This window comes from Physcomitrium patens, chromosome 6 (genome assembly GCF_059467195.1).
Source record: "Physcomitrium patens ecotype Gransden chromosome 6, ASM5946719v1, whole genome shotgun sequence".
In the NCBI taxonomy this organism is placed as follows: Eukaryota; Viridiplantae; Streptophyta; class Bryopsida; order Funariales; family Funariaceae; genus Physcomitrium; species Physcomitrium patens.
The window spans coordinates 19328923-19341605 of NC_143415.1; the positions used below are offsets into that span (position 1 = coordinate 19328923).

The 12683-nt window shown below is 43.8% G+C and overlaps 2 protein-coding genes across 3 annotated transcripts; both read left to right on the top strand.

The window, feature by feature from the left end:
• The first annotated feature begins 1515 nt into the window (after window positions 1–1515).
• LOC112283493 (auxin response factor 18) lies at window positions 1516–4717 on the top strand. The gene is made up of 4 exons (XM_024522220.3): window positions 1516–2407; window positions 2621–3245; window positions 3376–4263; window positions 4423–4717. Exons 1-4 carry the CDS (start codon window positions 1830–1832, stop codon window positions 4474–4476), a joined length of 2145 nt encoding a protein of 714 aa, XP_024377988.1. The 5' UTR covers window positions 1516–1829; the 3' UTR covers window positions 4477–4717.
• A 1805-nt stretch (window positions 4718–6522) lies between these two features.
• LOC112283494 (uncharacterized) lies at window positions 6523–11409 on the top strand. 2 transcript variants are annotated; one of them, XM_024522221.3, is made up of 7 exons: window positions 6523–8073; window positions 8314–8472; window positions 8821–9012; window positions 9393–9616; window positions 9929–10121; window positions 10279–10471; window positions 10730–11409. In XM_024522221.3, exons 1-7 carry the CDS (start codon window positions 7604–7606, stop codon window positions 10892–10894), a joined length of 1596 nt encoding a protein of 531 aa, XP_024377989.1. In that variant the 5' UTR covers window positions 6523–7603; the 3' UTR covers window positions 10895–11409. The 2 variants fall into 2 exon arrangements, 1 of the variants encoding a protein (XP_024377989.1); XR_016503476.1 differs by having other exon boundaries at window positions 7008–8073; window positions 10262–10471; window positions 10730–11275.
• Window positions 11410–12683: the final 1274 nt, after the last annotated feature.

The window sequence follows — 12683 nt, forward strand, 5'->3', positions numbered from 1 at the left end:
AAATTCTGTTTTGCATGAATTTGCAGGTTGTCAGGACTGAGTATGCCGTTCGTGAAGAGGTTATTATCCGTGCCTTAGTGTACTTTGCGTTGCACTGTGTTCATTCATGAAGTTTCTGCCACGTGAACTTGAACGTATCGCAAGAGTGTTATTCTTGAATGTTTTCTGCTAAGATTTGTGTTCATCAATTACGGCTTGTGTATGCAGAATCGCCAAGCAGGAGTTCATCAGTGTCAGGATCCCTTCTGTATGAGGAGGTACTTTGCATGCGATCATTGTGCATTAGATTGTCTACATTGATTGACCATTACATGTGTCTTACCATCGAATGACTTATGGCCTGATGCTGTGATGATAAGGTTTGGTGTTTTGACGCGCATTAATTGGGTGAATTGGTACGTGTTTGTAGTTTTGTATGCTCGATTCAGAAGTTGTCACCATTTCGCGCATTTTGATGTGAGAATCCTACTTGTAAACTGCTCGGGTTTTCGCTCTCATGCCAGACATTGAGAGACAGGAGTGGTTTGTGATGCGAAGCTGGGAGGGTGACAGAAAGGACATCAGTGGATCTATGCTCTTATTAGTCCTAGTATGGATTAGTATTCATTGATTATAGAGGCTGCGCGGGAGAAAATGGAGAGACTAAGAAGATGAATTCTTCGTAGTTGTGACGAGATGGAAGGTTATTCAATTTATATTAGGGTACAATGGAAGGAATGCACTTAATTTTTGAAAGTTTTTCGCACGCCAGGATGGAACTCTTGATAATTGCGTATTATCTACGTATTGTTGAGTTTTCAATTTTCCCATACTGTCTGTCTGGATTTGCTTCTCATGATACAGGAGTTGTCTGTGAATCTCATTGGATATTTCCGGATGGTTATTAACCGGGTCCAGTTGATCGTCCAAGCTCCCTTGGCATTTGTGAGGGGTTCTACTAGTTGTGTGAACTCAGCACACGTAAATTTATAGATTTCCTCTCAAGGCTCAAAGTACCAGACTTTTTATGCTAGGACAATCTTTGGATATGTGCCAGCGTATCTTGTGATCGTGGTTCTTAAGGGTCGAGTGCTTAGCTCCTCATCCTCATGCTTAGGTCTGGAAATATGTAAAAGGGGACGTAATGACAACACGAAGCTTATAAAAACTCAAAGCTATATGATCATAGGGCTTTCACGATGAGCGAGATATTTTCTCTCAAGCCTGTGAAGCATTTTGAACGTCTTTATTCTAGGAAGACGAGTTTGATGTTTATTGGTATTGAGTTTCGCTCTTTCAGAAGTATTTTCAGAAGTTAGCAACGATTTCCTATGTTAGGTTCTGTTATTGGTTTTTTGCGTATGATTCGTGTCCTTCTGGTTGTAACCAAGCTGTACAAAAAAACGTGCAATTGATATCATTTGGTGGCGATTAGACATTTTGGTGTCATTGACAAGTTCCAATGTACACTTCTCTTTAAGGTTTTTATTTAATTCCTAAGTATTGATATTTTATTTATTTATTTGTTGTGGTCAGGTATCGATCTGGAGCCCGTTGCAAACTCAATGGTGTATTTTATAGGGCAAAAGTCTGATCTATATGGAATGCATCCTCTCAGAGTTGCAAATCATGGACTGCATGTCACTCTGGGCTATTCTCGATCACCTAGCTTTGCTGGAGTTCAAATTGGTGAATACGAGTATTATGAGTGATCTCGAGTTTATGGTCCCCTTCTTTCATGATCAAGGGTAATTTATATCAAGGGTGTATATGAGAGATACGCACTTATTGAGTGGACCTTTTCTCATACTGCATTTACACCCCTGTCAGTTGCAGCATCCTGGTTTGGAATGCCGGGTCCAGTCCCTCTATTATCCATGAGTGTAAAATCGGAGAGTCTCGATGACATTGGAGGTCACGAGAAAAAATCTGTAACTGGGTCGGAAGTGGGTGGCCTCGATGCTCAGCTGTGGCATGCCTGTGCTGGGGGTATGGTTCAACTGCCTCATGTGGGTGCTAAGGTTGTCTATTTTCCCCAAGGCCATGGCGAACAAGCTGCTTCAACTCCCGAGTTCCCCCGCACTTTGGTTCCAAATGGAAGTGTTCCCTGCCGAGTTGTGTCAGTTAACTTTCTGGCTGATACAGAAACAGACGAGGTATTTGCTCGTATTTGCCTGCAGCCTGAGATTGGCTCCTCCGCTCAGGATTTAACAGATGATTCTCTTGCGTCTCCGCCTCTAGAGAAACCAGCTTCATTTGCCAAAACGCTCACTCAAAGTGATGCAAACAACGGTGGAGGCTTTTCAATACCTCGTTATTGTGCTGAAACTATTTTCCCACCTCTCGATTACTGTATCGATCCTCCTGTTCAAACTGTTCTTGCAAAAGATGTCCATGGAGAGGTGTGGAAATTTCGTCACATTTACAGGTATGGAATTCTAAGCTTTTGGTAGTGTGTGTCTGGTCTATTCTGATGGATTTTTATAGCATTCTGTCATGGTGAATATCATATTTTCGCTGCTCCAAAGTGGCAAATCCTAATCTTGTAAGATGGAGTATTAGCTAGCATTTGTTGTTGAAATTAGAAGATAAGCATACGATCTCTTGAACTTATGTCAGCGCATACAATACAATTTTGCAGGGGGACTCCACGTCGACATTTGTTAACCACAGGATGGAGCACATTTGTCAATCAAAAGAAGTTAGTTGCGGGTGATGCTATTGTATTTCTTCGCATCGCATCTGGCGAACTTTGTGTCGGCGTGCGCCGTTCAATGAGGGGTGTCAGCAACGGAGAATCCTCATCTTGGCACTCCTCAATCAGTAATGCTTCAACGATTCGGCCATCTCGATGGGAGGTGAAGGGCACAGAAAGTTTCTCGGACTTTTTAGGTGGCGTTGGTGATAATGGGTACGCACTGAATAGCTCAATTCGGTCTGAAAACCAGGGCTCTCCAACAACGAGTAGCTTTGCACGGGACCGTGCTCGTGTTACTGCGAAGTCCGTTCTAGAAGCTGCTGCACTCGCCGTCTCCGGTGAACGTTTTGAGGTTGTGTATTATCCTCGTGCTAGCACAGCTGAGTTCTGTGTCAAAGCTGGGCTTGTTAAACGTGCGCTAGAGCAATCGTGGTACGCTGGAATGCGCTTCAAAATGGCATTTGAAACTGAAGACTCCTCGAGGATAAGCTGGTTTATGGGAACTATTGCTGCTGTTCAAGCAGCAGATCCAGTACTTTGGCCTAGTTCTCCATGGCGGGTTCTGCAGGTTAGCTTTTTGTTTGTCTAATCAAAGCAATCAATGTGCTAATGAACGTGCTGCCTGCATTGTCTGCAATGACTATGTACTGCGTAGTCAGTGGAAATAGGTGGTTGATTATGAGATTTTGGTTGTGCAGGTCACTTGGGATGAGCCGGACCTATTGCAGGGAGTGAATCGTGTAAGCCCATGGCAGTTAGAGCTTGTGGCGACACTTCCTATGCAGCTGCCCCCTGTCTCTCTTCCCAAAAAGAAACTGCGCACTGTCCAGCCTCAAGAGCTTCCACTTCAGCCCCCTGGACTGCTAAGCCTGCCGTTGGCAGGGACTAGCAACTTTGGTGGGCACTTGGCCACCCCCTGGGGCAGCTCTGTTCTTTTGGATGACGCCTCTGTTGGCATGCAGGGGGCCAGGCATGATCAATTCAACGGGCTTCCAACTGTGGATTTCCGAAATAGTAACTACAAACGTCCTCGGGAGTTTTCTAGGGACAATCAGTACCAGATTCAAGATCATCAAGTCTTCCATCCTAGACCTGTATTAAATGAGCCCCCTGCGACAAATACTGGCAACTACTTCTCTCTTTTACCTAGTCTCCAGCGACGGCCAGATATCTCTCCTAGTATTCAGCCCTTAGCCTTCATGTCTGCTTCTGGAAGCTCACAGCTGGAGACTTCTTCAACTAAGACAGCGGCCACCTCTTTTTTCCTATTTGGCCAATTCATTGACCCTTCTTGCACCTCCAAACCTCAGCAGCGTTCCACAGTTATTAATAACGCTTCCGTTGCTGGGGATGGTAAGCATCCTGGCACTAATAACTCATCCTCGGATAACAAATCAGAGGACAAGGACAATTGTAGGGATGTTCAACCCATTCTGAATGGGATTGCTGTAAGATCTGGATTTCGAGCAGATATAGCCGCGAAGAAGTTTCAACAGAGCGACTCTGCACATCCCACGGAAGCATCACGTGGAAGCCAAGTTAGCAGCTTACCGTGGTGGCAAACACAGGACGCTCACAAGGATCAGGTTTGTATCAACAAATCTCTAGTTCGTTTTGGCATGGAGTTCACAATGTGCTCTTCAAGCTTCGTTGTATGCTAAACTCTACTGCAATACTGCTACGGCGTGCCTTTTCTTTTTTCGAAGTATGATATGATGACCTAATGGTCTTTTTGAATACGACAGGAATTCCATGGAGACAGTCAGACGCCTCATACTCCTGCATCTGGTAGCCAATGAGGCTAAAGCTTGATCATAGCTCATAACCCTCTCACAGGACGTAATGGGGGTGACAACATGCTAACAGAATTGCACGGTAAAGGAAAACTGTACTAGGCATGTTATATGGGAATTCGGATCGCTTCTTGCAATTAAACACGCTAGCGCCGTTTGGTGCCAATGTTATTCTGGCATTTGTTTTGTTTCCTTTGGAAACAAATTGCTATATTTCAAAGTCCTTTGGAGGAATTTTACTTGAAAATTTCGGATGTGAGAGAAATTATTGCCACCTTCTCTGAGTATATCCTTTCTTTGCATCCCTTTCACTGCAGTTGTGATCAGATTTCTCTTACTTCAAATATTCTACGTCTCTTTATGCTCTTTATTCTCATTATTACATTTAAATCAACCTATCAAGTAAACACATTAAGTGGTTCAACACTTTTGGACATATGCTTTTATTGCCCAACTGCAGATTTACTCGTACACTCAGTGACACATTCGGTATCATTGATGCCTAATGTGAAATGTGACAAGCTGGATATAATTTATTGAATTTCATCTTGTTTCAATGGTATTAAAAGATTTGTACATCCTCATTTTACGTCATTGATGTTTCGTAAGTTCTGTGGACGTACACAACACTATTTTTTTTAAGATGATTCAATGCAATGTTTATCGGCCATTTCAATTCACAGTACAAATCCAACACTCCATTTCTGCCATTACTTCCAACATCTGAAGTCACGAATGTTTATGAAGAGATTCTACTTCGACTTGAGGTGTTGATCCACTGAACTGTCAATACTTGTTGACGTTATCATGTTTCTGGCGGTTGAAACTTCAACACTAAAGGGGAAATTTCCTTGTAAGTTGACAAGGCGGCTAACACCGGTGCGGCATTGAAATTGCTTATATACACAGTGTTATTTTGAAAAGTGGTGTTTAGATCAGAGGTCTTTCCATCGACATGATGCAACTTCAGGTGTGACTTCAACAGCATCGTTCTCCAGTTGTCCATGTATGCTCTAACCGCAGCTTGTCATGTGGAAAGACTTGCAAAAGGTTCTAACCCCTAAATATTTAGTGACAATTCCCAATTTATTGATATTCTCATGTGCTGTGCCTTTGACGAGAACTGTGTTTTTCAATCCTTTTTCGCGGTGATGTCTCGTTTGTAGTCGAAGGATTTGATAGTTTTACTGTTCCTTCTAGTTGCTTGTCACGATGGTGATGCAAAACTTCGTTTTGTCGATGATGATGGTGGTGGTGGTGGCGGTGATGGTGTTCTTTCTGATGATGGTTTTCTCTGAGGAGATGCTCCAGAGCTCGATTGACAGCACTGGATCCTTCCAGGAAGGGGAGGTTTGCGGCGCTGTGAGTGTGTTTGTAACGATGATGATTCCTTGGAGGGTTCTGACTCGTGCTTAAGCCATGGTCGAGCAAGCGTTTGGACTGCGGCGAGAAGCTATTGGCCTGCGATGTCGCCTCTGTTTTGTCTTTCTGCTGTTGAACGCTGCAAGTGGCCGGGCAACACGCAGTCGGATCCTCCAGCACTGCTTCCATTCTGCTCTGCTTGTTGATCCGCTCCTGGCGAGAAATGATATTTTGTAACTCCTTCATGCGCTTGATGCGTTGCTGAATCTGATCCCTGAGCTTCGTATTGGACAATTGCTCTTGCCCTTCTGCTCGCATTACCTTCAAGACTGTTTCCCTTTCCACCACTTCGTTTGCGAGAACATCTAACCACCTCTTCGCCTTCTGCACCCCTCCTCGCACTTTCTTTCTGATGAGCTGCTCTTCTTCAGTGCCCGCCTCGTCATCCCTTCGTCGATTTGGCTCCGGTGTCCCGACGCCTCGGTTGCTCCACTCCATTATCCTTTGCAACCTGGATTTCTCGCTCTCACCGGCGATGCCCATCGGCAAACTACTCCCAAAAGCCGCAAACTCAACGGCGCGAAGCGATTGGCTCCGCGCCAACAATCACTCCAAGAGATCAATCTTCTCCATGGATCCTTCTACGCTTAACCGTCGACTATTCTTTTTGATAGAGTTTACTTCCAGCGAATATGTTCAGAATCCATGGCAGTGAGAACAGCGTCGTGTTGTGTGGTTCTTCCATGAGGCGGAATGCGACGCAGCGTCGACTCGATTCTGGCGTAGCAGACAACAGTCCCATTCATATCTCGCATCAATTTTACAAACGCTGTAAATTGCAAGAATAGAAGTGAAGTGGGATAAACCATATCATCAGGCTTATGCTAATTATGCCAAAGCATTTAAAAATTAAAATTATAGACATATAACATATACTTTCTATGAACTGCAAGAACCCATAAACAGTAATTTAGAGTTAAAGATGATACCTATCCAAGGCTGCAGAACAGGTGGCGCTCACGGGTTGGAGACGACATACATCCTTTCACACCGGAAATTAGGGTTTGAGATTTTGTTGACTCGCTGTCGCACAGCCTCTATCCGCAAATGATGAGCACCGAACTGCATTCTATCTTGAGACTCGCTGTCAAGGAATTGTTGTATGGTTACGAAAAACCTCGCAGTGGGTCGGGAGAGAGAGCATGAGATTCTCAGCCCAGCCAAGCTTCCTTGTCATCTTTCTGGATCCTCTCGCTTTTCTCTTCTCATCTCTAACTTGAAACTATTTGTCGTAGCATTTCGGAAATTAGCACCGGAGCAGCATGATGTCGTCATTATAGCAGGATTTGAACGAGTGTCGTGATTTCAAGCCATCATGCGCGAGTGCACCCTGCATTGTGTAGTTTTGCAGAATTTGTGACGGTTGAGGTTTATGGGAGGAGGCTGTGTTAGAGGTCTCGGTCTCGGTTACGGTTTCTGAGCGTCACAGTCGATGATTGCCGAATTTGGAACCTGGCATTGGTACTTTGTGACTCCTGACTGTGGGCGCGAATTATTCTGCGACCAATTTTTCGAGGAACCTGCTCCTTGAAGCGATTCATTCAGGATACCCGGTGCATTGGAAGGATTTGCGACTACTGGGGGTGTTTTTTCAGGTGGTTGAAGGCATTCGGAGGGTTTCTCGAAGTAGTTACTACACAGTAGCTGATGTTAGCCCTCAGAGGTTGATTTTGAATAAGGTGAATTCAATTTGGTTGGAAGATTGATAGCCATGGCTGGTTTGCCGGTGGCTTCTTCACTGGTTGCTCCCCACATAGACTGCAGTAGCACTGCCTCCCTATCATCTAAAGATGTGAAGTGCACCGGACTGGCCTGGGCTGCAATGGAGCCCTGTGCTGGGTCCCTGCTGCCAGTTCGCTCATCAGCAGCTTCTCCTGGTATACGGACTCCAGTAGGTTTGGGCAGGACAGCGGGCCTGAATGATATAATTTTTAGGAGGTCTAACTACGGGAGGAATGAGGAGAAGAGCGGACGAGTTACTGAAATCGTGCAGCAGTTCACTCCATCACCGTCAAGTTTACCGGAGGGAAATCCTAAACCCTGCCAAAACCCACTTAGGTCGTGGGGGTCGAGGGCTGCCTTCACCATTGTTCAAGCGACGTCCTCATCTGATTATCTGGAGGACGACAGCCAATTGAACTCGGTTAAAGATTATAATTCTGCTCTCTTGAATTGCGTAAAGTATGCCAATTTCTGTCAATTCTACAATTGTGATGAGGATTTATGGATAGAAATGTGTATGCGTCTTTTGCTACTTTTTTCTTAGCTATCACATCCTCAGCCGTTTCCTCATTTTGCGATGGACATTATGAATTTGTGACATGTTGACTGACTGCATTCTAAGTTGGGAATGAAGAGAGCATGGCGGAAATTTACTCTGATCTTTTGAACATGAAGTAAAATTGTTGTATGGTCTTGTAGAGACGGTCGCATGAGAGACGCAATGACTATTTTTAAACGCTTCGAAGGGGCTGGCTTGAAACCTGACGTAGTTTCATACACAGCTCTTATCCAAGGCTTTGGAAAACTCAAATCTTACAATAAGGTCACGGACGTATTCAGCCGAATGCAACGCAACAGGTATATTAGTGCAACCACTGGGTAATCTCTGTTAAAACGATCGAATTTCAAAAAAATTCTTCGTTCTTGTAACGCAATATCTTTTGTTTCTTAACTTCTGTTTTTTCAACTTCTCTGCTTTGCTGTTGGATTGAAAAGTCATAGTCATCTTTATCCGCGTATAATGTGCAGGTCCGTGGCATAACTCTGTGTTCGCACAGGATTTGTTGGTTGTCATTAGGGGGTGTTATAGCCGTGTGAGGATTCGAAAGTTTTGCTGTGTAGTTAGTTACGTTCAGTTTCCCTTCTGTTTGCAGGTTATATTTCCCTCTGCACTTATGTTTGATCGGTGATGTGCTTTTCGGGCAGGTGTCCACCCGATCTCAAGTTATGTACAGTTTTGATAAGCACATATGGTAACGGAGGACTACCAGTTCTTGCAGAGAGCGCGATGCAATATGCTCAAGCTCAAGGCTTGCAGCCTGACGCTATAGCCTACACAGCTCTAGTCCATGCATATGCACAAGAAGGTTTGTGGGAAGAAGCGGAGAAGACCTTGAGGTGACTTTAAAATGAATCAACCTTCTGTAATATTTGCTAATGCCATCTGTTAACAGAAGTGTTTTTTCCTTAAACGGTTAGTGGCTTTTAAACTATATTTATTTCCCAATGCTCGACAGACGAAGCTAACATCCTAGGCCCTACACCTTTTTACGCGCATCTAAAACTACCAGAATGTAGGGATTTTCATGGTTTTGGACTTTGAACTGGAGCAGTTACTTGCTATTTCGGGGAGATTTAGGTCCGAATATATTCCTAACGTCAACAAAAACGTAGAGAAATCATCTTGTCAGCACATGGTGCACAACTGTTGGTCTTACTGATTTAAACATTCCAAATACTAAATTATTATTGTTACTTTTTAAAATTGTGTTTTTCAGTGATATGCTCGATGTTGGAATAGTGGATGACCGACCTTACGCAGCTCTTGTTGCAGCATATGGGAAGGCTGGCCTTACTGACAATGTCAACAAGATCTTAGAAACGATGAAGGCTTCAGGAGTGGAAGCAAGCACAACACTCTATAATACTCTTATTAACATTCATAGTAAGGCTGAAGCTCCAGAGAAAGCTCGTGCAGTGTTGCAGCTTATGCAGGCTGATGGTAAGTCCGATTTGTTGTTTATTATCTTACTGTATAACCTACTGTCTAAAATGGTGAAGATGCAGAATTGTGGTGCTAAGAATTTCTTTTTTTTTATTTGCCGATGAAGCCTCAATGATCTAGTTTCATGTGATTACGTGGAAGCTTTTGCTTCTGAGCCTGACTAATTGAGTTTGAATTCATTTCAACCGAAGGTCTTTCTGAAACGCACGCACTTACTTCTGTCTGTGTACTATTAAGTTGACTGGTTTCTTCTCTGAATTCGTTTTTTTGTGATCTTGATACAAATGTGATTTATTTGCAAATTCACAGGTTGCCAATGTGATGAGATCACTTATACATCTGTCATGGAGGCCTATTCACGCAACAAGCAGCCTTTAATGGCAGAGAGTATGATGGGGGAAATGAAACGGGCTGGTATCCAACCAGGTCCTGTGAGTTATGGAGTTCTTATTAGTGCTTATTGTCGAGCTGGCCGCCTAGGAGACGCAGAAAGGATATTACGGTATGCATAGCTTACTATCATTAACCCAAGCTCCTGAACTTTGTCCATTGACGCTTTTAGTTGCTCTAGACATTTGATATGGTATCAATCTCTTCTGTGCATGACTTGCTAGCCTCCTTATAGCTAATTCTGGATGATAGAGGTTGTTTCACTGCAGGGCTATGCAAAATGCCAAGTGCAAACCGACGGTGGAGATCTACAATATGATGATAAGCGGTTATGCTTCTGCCAAGATGCGTAGTCAGGCCGAAAGAATGTTTCAAACGATGCAAGACTGTGGACTGCGGCCTGACGCGGTCACGTTCAACACCCTCATTTCCATGTACATCAAAAGTAGGAAACGAAAGCAGGTAGATTCCAAATCACTCAAATAGAAATTCAGAGATGAACGTCTCATGCATGGTTTTCAGGTATTAATTGAATTGTGGACGTCATCATCCTCACATGTTATTTAAACATGCCTAAGTGGTTACTGATGAGTGACATCTATTGTGAACTTTGATCGGTAATTTGACGTTGCATTGTTGATAATGGGTTTCTCGTGCGGTGCCAGTTTTCTTCAATCCTAGTATCAACATCTAATCATTCTCTGTTTTTTTTAACTGCAGGCAGAGGATTGCTACATTCGTATGCAGCAGCTTGGCTGCAAACCCAACGCGGTTACGTATAAAATACTATTGAAAGCATATACCGATTACAATAACTCAATTGACGCCGAAAGGATACGACTTGACATGCGGAAAGCAGGAATCAGCCTAGAAACTTTATCTTAAGTGTGTGGACTTTTGTTAATTTGGAAAATTCGAGAAATTCCTTGGCGTGTCACTGCAGCGTGGGTTATGTACTCTGCTTACATCTGGAACGTTGGCATGAAGGTTTTCAGCCTCAATCTTCGATATCTTTGTAGGGCAGCTCGAATAACACTAATTTCTGTAGTTGCTAGTGACCTGTTTCTATTCAGCCCCAATTGATTCAACAGTGCGGTTATGCTGTAAAATCTAGAACGGCAGTTTGTTCCAAGTGATCCTATCTTACTACTCGAGGTGATGACACTTAACAAGTGATTCAAATTATAATAGTCAGGATTGTGTGAAAGTAAGCCATTTTCCATCTTTAAGTTTCAACGGGGAGGAACGACCCTTTGATCATCAAAAGCAGCCACAGCACCTCAACTTTCCTCTTATGAAGGGCACGCAACAGAGCTGTTCGAATTACAAACCAAGCCCAGGAATTGCATGTGTCAGTACCTGGCGTAAGTTGCTGTCATATAAATGCGTCTTTCATTTTACCATTGTTGTTGTGTCATTGAAAAATTTATCAAGTGCTTCTTAACGTCACTTCCAAACTTGTGAGAGAAATTTTGGTCTCACGGAGTTTCTGGGGGTAACGCATTACGAAACTATCTTAGGATATCCTAAGAATCAGTAATACTGTTGATCGCAATCAGAATCAAGCTCATCACAACAACACAGAACCCAACCCAAATCACTAAATAAATAGGTTTGGGATCCTGCACTGTAAGCATCTGCCCCAAGTGAGTACCTCAGATCTGTTTAGTACAGTTGGAAGTGACAAGCAACGTCTCCATGGAACCGCATCTGACATCTGGCGCTCTGCTGACAAAATCCACAGCAGATTCGCATTCCCACAAACCATTCGTGAGTAGCAATTACGAAGACAAACGGTTGCATCTCTACGACGAAGAGTCTCAACTGTCACATTCTAAGCCCAAGTTGAAGCCACCTACAGTACATCAAAATAACTAACACTACATTCAACAGTACCTCAGTGATTCGTTCACCTGATCCGGATTCGTCGCATCAATTGACTTACAAACTCTTCAGGTACTCGGACTGAATACGGAGGGGGGAAATTGAACAAACGCATGAAAACGTCGCGTAACGTTCTTTTCAACTGGTGTCTGACTGCCATGGTAGTGGAAAGCTCCGGACGTCCGAACAAGAAACAGAAAATAATAGGCGGAGAATGAAGAGGGGAAGAGACCTTGTTGGGTCAGCTCAGCGTTACACCGAATTTTGGGGCATGGCAGCTGCATTCTCGCCCCCATCGCAACAATTTGCCACTCTGTGCCGTGTCTGGTGCTGCTCTGCTGCTGCAATGTCTATCTTCGCTTCCGCGCTCGTGGGCTAAGTTCACCTCTTCTATCACAACAAGAGACATTCTCCTCTTCACTTCTCCTAGAACTGCTGCTCATCGCCTGCTCTCGGAGTCTTTGGGCTGGTGGGTGGTTGCTGCAACTCATGCACTTCAATATGCAGTTAACAGTGTAGGACCTTCTCAGATTTATTGGTGATGACGATCGACTGTAGTTGTGGTGTGGTGTTGGCGTGTTATGAGATCCAGCAATTTATACATTTTGAATTTGAATTGGTGGTTTGGGTTGTTTGGTTGGTTGAGTGTGCGAAAGTGCAACAGTCAACAAGTTCATGGAGGATTCAAAGAGGAGTGTAGATGTTCCGAGATGTGATTGTTGCACTGCATAGAGATCTGGACCCTGAATTCGTGTTAGTGTTTTGATATGTTCAACTGGCGTGTGGAGTG

Excerpts from the sequence above, each read along its gene's own strand:
- LOC112283494 (XM_024522221.3), top strand. The coding sequence starts at position 7,604 with ATGGCTGGTTTGCCGGTGGCTTCTTCACTGGTTGCTCCCCACATAGAC. Across the intron at positions 8,074-8,313 it reads GCTCTCTTGAATTGCGTAAA|AGACGGTCGCATGAGAGACG; the intron begins GTATGCCAATTT and ends ATGGTCTTGTAG. Across the intron at positions 8,473-8,820 it reads AGCCGAATGCAACGCAACAG|GTGTCCACCCGATCTCAAGT; the intron begins GTATATTAGTGC and ends CTTTTCGGGCAG.
- LOC112283493 (XM_024522220.3), top strand. The coding sequence starts at position 1,830 with ATGCCGGGTCCAGTCCCTCTATTATCCATGAGTGTAAAATCGGAGAGT. Across the intron at positions 2,408-2,620 it reads AAATTTCGTCACATTTACAG|GGGGACTCCACGTCGACATT; the intron begins GTATGGAATTCT and ends ACAATTTTGCAG. Across the intron at positions 4,264-4,422 it reads AGGACGCTCACAAGGATCAG|GAATTCCATGGAGACAGTCA; the intron begins GTTTGTATCAAC and ends TGAATACGACAG.